Source organism: Betta splendens, unplaced genomic scaffold, assembly GCF_900634795.4.
Source record: "Betta splendens unplaced genomic scaffold, fBetSpl5.4 scaffold_29, whole genome shotgun sequence".
In the NCBI taxonomy this organism is placed as follows: Eukaryota; Metazoa; Chordata; class Actinopteri; order Anabantiformes; family Osphronemidae; genus Betta; species Betta splendens.
Window position 1 is genome coordinate 781287 of NW_026577848.1, and position 12385 is coordinate 793671.

The window sequence follows — 12385 nt, forward strand, 5'->3', positions numbered from 1 at the left end:
CACAGGAGCACTTCTATGCAGCACTAAAGTAATCTAAACTTTCTTCTAGGAGAGATTGACGGCTTTCTGCCGGAGATAGGGGTTAATGGCAGCCCACACTACTGACCCCTGACCCAGAACCTGAAGCAGGCCCTCAGCAGCGCTTTAATGTGGCCCTGCAGAACAAGAGCCCGGGTGAAAATGACCATAGGCCTGTTGAAAGCACTTCTTCAGTGTCTACGTCACCTCAGGGTAAAACATGAGAGGCCTGTGACATTATTGTGGCATGTGTTGTTCTCCACATTATTGCAATTATTAGAGAGGAGCAACACCCTGCCCTACAAATACAAGACCCTGAGGAGACTCCTTCCATCATGGTAATCTGCAGAGTGGATGGACAGTCAGATGTGATTTGCTTTAATGTCTTAATCAACCATCACCACCACCAATAAAAGAAACTGAATAGATGCAAACCATAATTTATTTGTTTTTTTTTTTCATTTCCTACAAATACAAAGGCAATTGTTAGATTTTATGATTCTTCCAATAATTCATACAATTCACCTTTAACTATACACTCATCTCCAGCTTGTGTTTGGGAATAGTTCCTTATTACTCTTACAGAATTGAACTCTGGCATTTACTGAACATCACTGACTGTGTGCATCTGTGCAGCAGAATGTGACTGACCTCCTCCTGCTGTTCTTCCACACTCTGGGGCAGAGTGGAGATAATAAAGTCACTATACTTGGAGATCAAGTTACATCCTTTAGGCTACGCAACACAAACATCAGAAATCATGTGATGTGTATAAACTGTATTAATATTACACTTTATAATACTGAATTATGTTTTTACATTTCATTTTTAGCCATGTTCTTCTATGTCTGCAGGATTGCACGTACATAAAAACTGAAATTAAATTCTTATATTATTACGTGTTTTGGGTAACTTTTAAAAACCTAATTAGATTAATATAATAATTGCTCTCCATAAAACGTATTGGATTATTGAATTATCATTACTTTACAAATCCCACATCAACCACAACAGGAATTTTAAAAATGCATAGACATAACACTGCACTTTTAATTCATACAAACATCGGTATTTCATGCAATTACTGAAGTAACGCCTTAGATGAGTGAAAAAGTCCTTACTTTACGAGTGAAATATAACAACAATACTAAAATTATTTAGTATTTAGTTACGCTGAACACTGTATGATTAAAATGTAAACTTACGCATTGACTCGAGCAGCTATTTTCTTCCAAGCTAATTCTTTCTCTTTCGCCGCTGCAGCCGTGTTGCCTTTTCTACGGAATATAGACTCGTAGTCGTTATATGCTTGACGTAACATATCCATTTCCGGACGTCTTTTGTTGTCCTGTTGCCATGGTGACTCGTAATATCTTCACTCCATTGATCAGGGCTTTGTATCGTCGCGGTGCACGCGCTTAACTCTGAGTCAGACAACTCAGAGTTGCTTAAACCAACTCTTTTCAGCTGTTCTGAAACCGAAAACTCCAGGTTTGCAAACTCAGTAGATCAACTCAGAGTTTCGTTTTAATTCAGAGTTTGTTAAACCTCCTTCTTGAAACGGGCCCCTGGAGCTAGCTCGGCGGATAAAAACATCACGGACATCCTGGAGTCCATAGAGAAAAAAATATCAAGCTTCGACGCGCGTCTGGCGCTAGTGGAACTCCTCCACAAAGAGTTCATGGCCCTCCGCGATTCCCTGATATTCAGCCAGCAGCAGGTGGTTTCTCTCGCCACCGAGAACGAGGTCCTGAAAGGAACACTGGCGAGCAGAAAGCACTACAGTTCTTTTGTGATTAGTTTACACGGATCCTTACGGATCGTTCTTTCGTTCTTTTGTTCTTTTGTCACGTGACAGCAGTAGATCAGTTATTGGGCTGTGTGGACTGAGAAACAAGGGAATGAACAATGTCTGATATTTAACGTTCATTTATTTTGTCATCTGGCACCTGGCATACATTAATCATTAATTAAATCATAATTAATGAATGGATTCTTGTAGATTTGTGTCGTATTATTGTGTATATAATGTATTTGTCTTAATAAATACTCGCATCAGACACATAGACGCTACGCTGCGCATAGACGCATCAGATTTTGTGTGACTGTGCCACAAAATAATAAAATATAACAATAATAATAACACCAATTATATTAATAATAATACATTTTCGACACAGTAATTGCACCATGTAAACACATTATTTTTGTTACTTTTGGCTTTAGAAATATCACTAATTGTCAAAATAAGTTTTACTTTAACTTTTCTCTACCAGCCACCATTAAAGGCAGCTTGGGCCGCAGGGTTTAGTTCCTCGTTCTCGTTCATCGTTCATAACTCAGGCTCTCTAGCGAGCAACAAACACTACAGTTCGTTCCTGTTTCGTTCATACGGATCTTTACGGATCGTTCGTTCGTTCATTTGTCACGTGACCGCTTTTAAGTGACTACAATGGTAGAAAAGATGCGGGTCGCTTTACTGTGGTGTGTATTTGGTTTTCTTGGTTTCCACACGGGTTGAATTGCTTGTGGTATTTTGTGATTATAATTAGTTCGCTGAAACAAACCATGTTGTCTTCAGTATTTAGTGTTTGAGAACTGCGACCATTTTTTCAACGCCCACAAGAGGGCTACAACGCTGCTTGCTGTGAAATGAACAAATGACTAGAATGACTGGTCACAGACAAACAGCTGCTACAGCTGTTATCCAGTGTAACAGGGGTTTTGTATTATTCTCTGTTCATGTGGCGCATCAGAGATTAAACACAAACAGTCATTATTCATGTAATAAAATAAGAAACACAAACAACAACCAGTGAAACCAACTAACAAGAAAAATGATTAATAAACATGACTTATTATTTAAAGCATGGAGATATTCATCAACTATAGTTTGTTTTCTAATTGAACTTCTAAATAAACCAGTGGTGTAATATTTGTTGATGCTACAAGTAGCCTTTGTCACAACTCCAGGAAGAAGGACCCAAATGCACAGCGTGACTAGAGTAAAAACGGCAGTTTAATGTGTTCGTGGTCAGGCAGGCAGATGTCATACACGATGCAGGCAAAAACAAGGTTCTACAGGGAGTAGGCAAAAGCGAGGTGAAAAACAGGCAATGGTCAAACTCACGGCGCACTATTACCAGAGGCTGGACAAAAACCCGGATCATACACTGGGACTGGACACAAAGTAGCGCTGGAATGTTGGTCATGAAAACACAAACAACCCAGCAGGGTGCTATGGCATGAGGTGGTGCTTAAATGCAGGTGGGTTGATTACCAATAGGACACAGGTGAGTTAACTAAAACAGAAGTAAAGCTGGAACTGCTCGTGGTGGTGATGAAACAGGAAGTAGTGACAAAATAAAACCGGAAATGAACCGAAACTGTGACTGAATGACATGAGCTGTGACAGAACTCCTCCGTCTAGGGCGGATTCCTAGACGACCAAAACAATAGAAAAAAACACAACCAAAGAAGATGGGTGAAGGGAGGACTGGAGGGGGCCAGGACAAAGCACAAGAGGATCAAAACACAAGGCAACCATTAACAGAATAAGTCACAAGCACCAAACAGAGTCCATGAGGGGGGGTCCATGACGGGGGAATGTAAAGTCCAGATATTCCTTCAGGGAGGGTGGAGGCGAGGAGAGTCCCGGCTCTGCAGCCGCCGGGCCGAAACGGCACCTTCCGTGTATTAACTCATGTCCAGAATAGTTCCAGTCCGATGATATGAAGATGTGTTGATGTGTCTGCTGAAACAGCAGCTGATCACACTTGTCTCATTATTTCTACAATGGAAATCAGAAAGCTCATTTTCTCGTTGCAGAAGTTCCCCTGAATCTTGTAGGATGCTTTTATTTCACTCTTCTGTTCAGTTCATCCCAAACCAGCTGGATGAGCTTTAAGTCTGGACAATGTTCTGGTCTCTATGATTTCAAACAGTCTCTCTGCTTCTTCTTTCTTGAGGTCTTATTCTGACGTCTTTCTGCCATAAAGTCATAACCTGAAATTACCAAAATACACGAAGACTGGAATTTTGGTAGTATTTATTCCAAAAATGTCGAACTCAAGTGTAATCTCTGCACCATTCAATTAACTCTTTATAGATTTATAACAGCTGCTTCCTCTGCCTCCCACTGTCTGACTGCATCCAGCTGACACTGATATGAACCACAGAAGAAGAGACAATCCGTGGAGGAGCAGCTGATGATGATGATGGAGGAGGATTTGAGTTGATGTAAAGATGAATGATTTGTGTTTCTTCTCCACATGAAGGTAGAAAGTGTGAATCCAGCAGCATGAACCAGTGTGAGGACAGAGAGGAGGGAGCCCCTCCCTCTAAAATCAGAAGAATGGAGATAAAGACAAAAGATCAGAGGTGATGATTCTGTCTTCAAGTCACAGACACATCACTGATTTACTGTTACTGCTCATTCAGGACTCAATGTGTGAGAGTCACTGTAGGTTTTTTCCTATCAGGTCCCATCAGAGACGAGGATCTGCTGAACCTGAACCTGAACCTGGACCTGGACCCAGCTGTGTGTCCTTCAAGAGCGACCGGTCAAAGGACCTTATTATTCATTTCAAAGAGCAACCTGTATCAGAGTCACAGTGAGTTGTTGTCAGTTTGAATCATTCTCAACAATCTGATGTAAACTTTCTCTGATGATAAACATTTGTGTTGTTTCCATTTGTTGATCTGTTTGATTTGTGTTTGAAGTGTTGATGTGAAGCAGAAGCTTTCTTCACTCTGCTCTGAGACCAGAGCAGCCCCTGGTCTCAGGGGCTGCTCCTCTTCTAATGAAGTGCTGACGTCAGAGGAAGCAGCTGATCATCTCTGATTAAATCTGTTTATTGACGTCTCTACATGAAGGTTTTGGTCAAATGTCTTGAAGCTTCTTCACTTGCAGCAGTAAATTGAAGTTACTACTGGAGACTTTAGTTGTGATGTTGTTGCAGTGAAGACGTTTGTCCCCAGTGTCGACACCAGAGCCGACGTCCAACAATGAATGAATGTAGGAAGTAGTTAAATGTTCCTAGTTCAACATATTCCCACTGGGAGCTGCCCAGTACAACCAGTCTGATCCCAGCAGACTCCTTGTTCCAACAGTGAGGGAGGCAGAGATGAATGTTGTTCAGAGCTGAGACTGAAGCCACTGACTGACAGTAAACCTTCACCACTACAGGGAGTCTCTGACTCACTGCTCACATCCAACATCACTTCATGGACCTTTACCTTGTGTGTGTCTCTGTGTGTACTCATTCTTCATGGTTCCTCCACAGAGTGGACCAGCAGAGCTCAGAGGTTCCCAGTGCTCAATCTGTCCAGCAGCACCAAACACAGCTGGACTCCATATTTATGGTCTGTACATGTACAACTACTACTGTTTATCTGTTGTGTTCAATCATCTCATGCTGCACTTTTTAGACCAGTGGATGTCAGTGTGTCCAACATGGATCTGATGTTTGGGTCCATGGTTTTAGTTGGATCAGGTCATTCATATAGTTTCTGTTCCAGCTGCTGGAGGAAAACATTGTCACGTTTGTGAAGAAGGAGCTGAAGAAGATCCAGAAGGTTCTGAGTCCAGATTACCCAGAATGCTTAGAGAGTCAGAGGGAGGAAGAGGATGAGTTGGATGGTGAGGATGAAGAGCAGAGGAGGAGCAGCAGAGACGCGTTTCTGAAGATCACAGTGAACTTTCTGAGGAGGATGAAGCAGGAGGAGCTGGCTGACTGTCTGCAGAGTAAGAGGATTTTTCTGTGTGGACCAGGATTTAATATTTAGATACAGCAAAGTTCTTCTCTTTACTAGTTCTAGTGTTTCAGGCTCTTTCATAATTTTCGATAACACAAAGACTTGAATCAATGAATCAGACATTTGTGACACCTCACACTTGGTCTTCTTTGTGTTTTGATGGACCCAGATCTGATGGTTCCAGTACCAGAGCCACGGTTCATCACATATTACCAGCAGATGCTTCAATCAAACCTCCAAGACCAGTTTCTCTGTGTGAAACCAGGCTGGTCAGAAGTCGACCAACGTCTGGATGACATCTACACAGAGCTGTACATCACAGCTGGGCCGGATTCACACATCAACACACAGCATGAGGTCCAACAAGTTGAGACGACACAGCAGAAGCAAAGATCAGCAGAGGAGCCAGTGAAGCCCAGTGACCTGTTCAAACATCCCCCTGGTAAATACAGACACATCAGAACAGTGTTGACCAATGGAATCGCTGGGATTGGAAAAACAGTCCTTGTGAACAAGTTTGTGTTGGACTGGACCCAACAAAGGTCCAATCAAGACGTGCATCTGATTTTCCCCTTCACCTTCCGTCGGCTGAATCCACTGAAGGGACAGAAGTTTAGTTTGTCAGAGCTCATTCATGAATGTATCCCAGAAACTGAGTCCATCAGCCTGGAGGCTCTGAATTACATCTTTACACATCTACAGTCATCAGGAAACAGCAACTATGACAAGAGCAGCTTCAAACTTCTGTTTGTGTTTGATGGACTGGACGAGAGTCGCCTCCAACTGGACTGTAGCACCAGTGAGAAGGAGACGGGTCAACGTGACGTCACAGAGTCCACCTCAGTGGATGAGCTGCTGACAAACCTCATCAGAGGAAAACTACTACGCTCTGCTCGCATCTGGATCACTACACGACCTGCAGCAGCCAATCAGATTCATGGAGACTTTGTTGAGGTGGTGACGGAGGTCAGAGGGTTCACTGCCCCACAGAAGGAGGAGTTCTTCAGGAAGAGATTCACAGATGAGGAGCAGAGCAACACAATCATGTCCCACATCAAGACGGCACAAAGCCTCCACATCATGTGCCACATCCCAGTCTTCTGCTGGATCACTGCTACAGTTCTGGAGGATCTGCTGGAAACCAGAGAGGGAGGAGAGCTGCCCAAGACCCTGACGGAGATGTACGCAGAGTTCCTGGGGTTTCAGATGGATCGGACTGAAGACAAGTACGGACTAGAACAGAGCAGCAACTACATCAAGTCATTGGCTAAACTGGCTTTTAAGCAGCTGCTAAAGGGAAACTTGATCTTCTATGAGGAAGATCTGAAAGAGAGCGGCATCGATGTCAGAGGAGCCTCAGTGTGTTCAGGAGTGTTCACAGAGATCTTTAAACAGGAGCGAGGGAGGAAAACCAAGGACAAGATGTTCAGCTTTGTTCACCTGAGCGTTCAGGAGTTTCTGGCTGCTGTTCACATGATGCTCTGTTACACCAACGGGAAGATGGAGGAACTGGAGGAGTTTCTGAAAGACTCCAATGCTGCTCTGGATGTTGTCCTGAGTAAAACCATGTTTAAATCCCTCCTCAGTCCAAGTGGCCACCTGGACCTGTTTGTTCGCTTCCTTCATGGCCTCTGTCTGGAGTCCAACCAGAGAATCTTAGGAGGTTTGTTGGGTCACACATGGATCAGTCCACAAACCATCAAGAGAATCATCAACAACCTGAAGGAGATGAACAGTGATAGAATCTCTCCAGACAGAAGCATCAACATCTTCCACTGTCTGATGGAGATGAACGACCACTCAGTTCATCAGCAGATCCAAGAGTTCCTGAAGTCAGAGAACAGATCAGAGGAACTCTCCTTGATCCAGTGCTCAGCTCTGGCCTACATGCTGCAGATGTCAGAGGAGGTTCTGGATGAGTTGGACCTGAACAAGTACAACATATCAGAGGAGGGACGACAGAGACTGATCCCAGCTGTGAGGAACTGCAGAAAGGCTCAGTAAGTCCAATGTTAATGTGATCATTAATATTCTACAGCAACATGAAGCTGAAGCCTCAGTGTTAAAGAGAAACACTTCACACAGAATCTAAAAGTTCACAGAGTGAAAACATCAACTACTGGTTCCTAGAAAACGTCTTTGTTGAGAATTAGATCAAAGCAGCTATAAAGTTTGTGAACATCAGGATCTTCTGTCTTTCTTTGCTTAATGGAGCTTTAAGTCAAATCCAACAGAGAAACTTTAGCTCTGAAGAGTTTCTGCTCAAAGCTTTTGACAGTTGACGTGTGATCACAGCTGACGGTCATTTCTTTCAGTGGATGAAGCGTCTGCAACATGTTTCTATGATCTGTCTTTGGTTCTTCTGGTTCTGTCCAGACACACTTTGGTTCTAATGTCTGGGATCTGGTGGAACCAACAGAGCTTCACACTTTGTGATGGATGAGACCAACTGAGCTACAGCTGCTTCAGCTTCAACATTCATGAAGTCAGTTTGTTTCACAGACACTTCACATTTATAGACTTTATATTTTCTGTCATCACAGACTTTGTAGCTGTGGACTCACAAAGACCCACTGTGAAGTTGTGGCCTCAGCTCTGAAGTCCAACCCGTCACATCTGACACATCTGGACCTGAGCTTCAACAACCTGCAGGACTCATCAGTGAAGGTTCTGTGTGCTGGACTGGAGAGTCCTCACTGTCGACTGGAGACTCTGAGGTCAGTGTTTTTCCTGGTTCATGTCTCAGCAGCAGTTTTTCAGCTCATCATTTCCAACGTCTCCACTTGAATCAAGAATGAAAAGAGACTCGTGTCAGAAACCTGCGGGAATGATTGACACTTTGTTGTTACTCTATAAAGTCTATGAAGCTCATGAACAAACGTTTGTCTTTTTCTTTAAAACAGCAGAGACTCAGAGTAAATCATGTCTCCACATGTTTGAAGGATCTTTAGTGGCGTCTGATTCGTCTCCATCAACAGGCGACACTTCAACCTGTGTGTGATGCTTCCTGTCAGACAATGATGTCACTTTGTAGAGACACAAGCAGGAAACAGGAGCATGAATATGAGGCTGCAGACATGTTGCTACAGAAGGTTCTAGGTTCCATGTAGAACCAGAGGAGAGAACATCCATCTGACTGGGATCAGTTCTGAAGATGATTCACTTCATCAATAATGGTCAGTTTAGAGTTTGATCCAAACATTAGTCTGAACATTTTCCATCAGACGACACAGAATAGTTCAGATTTAGAGACAAGACGATGAATGAAAGGAACCAGATGAAGTCTTTGATCCAACACGTCTGGTTTTCTACTGGTTCCAGCAGCAGCTTGTGAATCAGTGCTGACATCAACAGGTGTATGAATGTTGTGTTGACATGTGGATGATGTGTAGAAGCGGAGATCATGACGACACAACAACACAAGCACAAAGTCACTCTGCTCATTTTAGACTAAACATCAGTGATCAGGACAAATCTGACTCATTATTAATGCTTTCATCCACATCTTTGATTCTTTATTCAGATTGAGTCGCTGCGGGTTGTCAGAGATCAGCTGTGATTCTCTGGTCTCAGTTCTGAAGTCCAACCCGTCACATCTAATTCAACTGGACCTGAGCTGGAACAAGCTGCAGGATTCAGGAGTGAAGCATCTGTGTGGTTTTCTGGAGAGTCGTCGCTGTCGACTGGAAACTCTGAGGTCAGACTCCATGTTTTAGTTCTGTGTGAGTTTAATGTGATGTGAACTGTAGCAGGTTTATAATGAGGTCAAATCACCTTCAGGACTTATGATCATTCAACTGTTCAATGACTTAAAGGACGGGAGTAAAAGGTCAATAAGTGTAACGACGGTTAAATTGAGAAAATGTGACTTAAATGTTTGACTGTCACTCTGACTACTGTAAATGATGACATTTGTATAAAGCAGCTACGGAGAATCTTATGGAGCAAATAGAAGCAGGAGAGAATCAGCAGCAGCTTCAGAACAGGACACACAGCACTAAATCGTTGAGTGAAGCTCATTAATGATCATCAAACACCACAGACAGTGGATGATGTTTGATTGGAGGAGGAGCAGAGAAGAGGAAATGAATCCTAGCAGCATCACAGAACCACCATCACCTGCAGCAGGAAGCACAGCTGTTCCAGAGGAGTGGAGAAGGTCAAAGGTCACTGACAACTTGGATCCTATGGAGACACTTTGGTCCTAAAGCATGTGTGGAGTCAGTGTCTCTGTTCTCTGTGGTGACGAAGCCTGAAGTTCACTGGTGTTTATCAGTTTAGACAGGAACATTTCAGTCAGGATCATGTTGTTGGTTCTGTCTCCATCAAGACGACACGGAACAAACCAATGAATCACAATAAAGACACAAAAATGTTGTTGAAGAATCTGAGAAAATTATGACGACACCATGAGACACTGAATGTTGTTATAAACTCCCCAGGTGGGTTCTGACCCGGTGGGTCTTGACAGGGTTCTGGGGACAGGAGAGGAGATGCTGTGGAGTGATGAACGTTGCTCTTCGCCCACACCAATGGGGAATTACTGCTGTCAATGAGCTCAGCCACCACAGCCACTACTGAGCGGGGAGTGTCGCACTACGGCCAACGTGCACACGGCTGCAGCTACTAAACGCTCTGTTTAGAACCCTGAACGTTCCCCTGGAACCACAGACCAGGTCATGGGGAACATGGAGGTGAAGAAGTAAAAGTTAACACAATCATTTATTAAACAGGCTCAAACAAACTCAGCGCTTGCTGGATTAACAATAACACAGACGGACATGAAAACTATACAAACTCACTGCACGGCACAAAATGTGAGAAGTAAAAATCACTGCTGTGCAGGTAACGACTAAACTAATGACTCTATATAATTACGCTCCGTGATCCAACAACAAAAACTCTACACATGAAAACACAAGATGACGACACTGGACGACTGAGAACTAATGTAAACAGCAGTGTGTCCTACAGGCTAAACTAAATAAGCTCTGTTACAACGGGCAACTAAATCCTAAACATGAAACATGAAAACACAAGACTGTGACTGGAGACGACTACAAACCTTCACAGGAGACAAAGGACACGACATCAAATGACAGAAAAGGCCTCTTTAACTTATTGCAACCTGGACGCAGCTTCAAGCTTACGACCCGCGACACACCAGCAAGAATGAAACAAAGGCCAAACTTAAATACCATTAGGCCCAGTGATTCACATCCTTCATCAGACCTGGCAACACACAGGAAATGAGCTCAACACAAGGAGGAAACAAAACAGCGCCTCAAGTGGCGCGAAGGGGCAGTTGTTACAAATGGATTCAACTAACTGTTTTCTACTGTTTCATCTTTGATTCTTTAATCAGACTGAGTTGCTGCAGTTTGTCAGAGATCAGCTGTGATTCTCTGGTCTCAGCTCTGAAGTCCAACCGTCGCATCTGACACAACTGGACCTAAGTGACAACAAGCTGCAGGATTCAGGAGTGAAGCATCTGTGTGGTTTTCTGGAGAGTCGTCACTGTCGACTGGAGACTCTGAGGTCAGTTCACTGACTGTTACTGTTCTAGGTTCTAGGTTCTGACTGTGGTTCTGCTTCAGGGAACCAGCCGGTTTCAACACTGACACACAAACAACATCAAAGAATAGTTTTTGATCCCAAATTGTTTATTCGGCCCAAAAATCCTAGAGTTCTTTTCTAACAGACTAATGATGTTTTAGTTGTGTGTGAGCTCAATAGTTAAACGTGTTTATTGACAGTTGTCTTCAGATGATTGTTGAGTTGAACATGTTCTCAGAGAGTGAGTGTGAGACACATGACAGAGCAGGAGGAGAAACCTCTGCTCAGCAGAACCAAACTGTTGATGCACAGACCTTCTCATTACAATCACATCTACTGTATGTGTATCTGCAGTATATATATTGCCTATTTACAACAATCCTTCTGTTTATATAAATATTATATAATTCATATCTGTTGTCATTCAAGGACGACCTAAAAGTTATGTGTATCTGTGTTAATGTGTGTGGTTCTCTTTCGTTCCTCATTCTGTCTGTGAACGTGATCCAAAATATTTACAGCAATTTCCCTCTTAGATTATCAAAGTGTATTAAACCTTGAATCTACATGGTCTCAGAAGATGAAGCCTCATCCAGGTGAATGACAGCATCAGTGCTGTGAGATCCACCAACCACACATTGATGAGAAAGTTCCTCCTCTGTCTCTGTCCAGTGTCTGAACACAGACACAGAGAAACTGGAGGTTGAAACTTTGACCATTAAGATAAATTGTCTTTTTCTTTTAATGCCAGGAAGAGACTTGTTGCTGCAACGTTTCTCCCTATGTTGGACTATGGAGATCTTTTGTATATGCATGCTCCAGCCCAAGTCTTACGCTCACTGGATTCAGTGTTTCATGCCTCTTTGCGCTTCGTAACAAACTGTGGTGCACGAACCCACCATTGCGATCTGTACTCTGGTGTTGGATGGCCAGCTTTAGCCACGCGGCGGCTCACACACTGGTACAGGTTTATATATAAAGGACTTGTTGGTTTACTTCTTTCATACCTGAGTGTGTATCTTCAGCATCGGCCTGATGGACCTCATCAATTACG

At 43.2% G+C, this 12385-nt stretch overlaps 1 protein-coding gene across 7 annotated transcripts in view; it reads left to right on the forward strand.

Annotated features, from left to right (window-relative positions):
* LOC121202064 (NACHT, LRR and PYD domains-containing protein 12-like) overlaps positions 1-9506 on the forward strand; it is a 290159-nt gene extending 280653 nt beyond the window's left edge. For all 7 annotated transcript variants that reach the window (XM_055506698.1, XM_055506697.1, XM_055506700.1 and 4 more), the window contains one exon: positions 9299-9506. In XM_055506698.1, the coding sequence (XP_055362673.1) occupies positions 9299-9491 (193 nt within the window). In that variant the 3' untranslated portion in view covers positions 9492-9506. The remainder of the gene's footprint in view (positions 1-9298) is intronic.
* The last annotated feature ends 2879 nt before the right edge of the window (positions 9507-12385 follow it).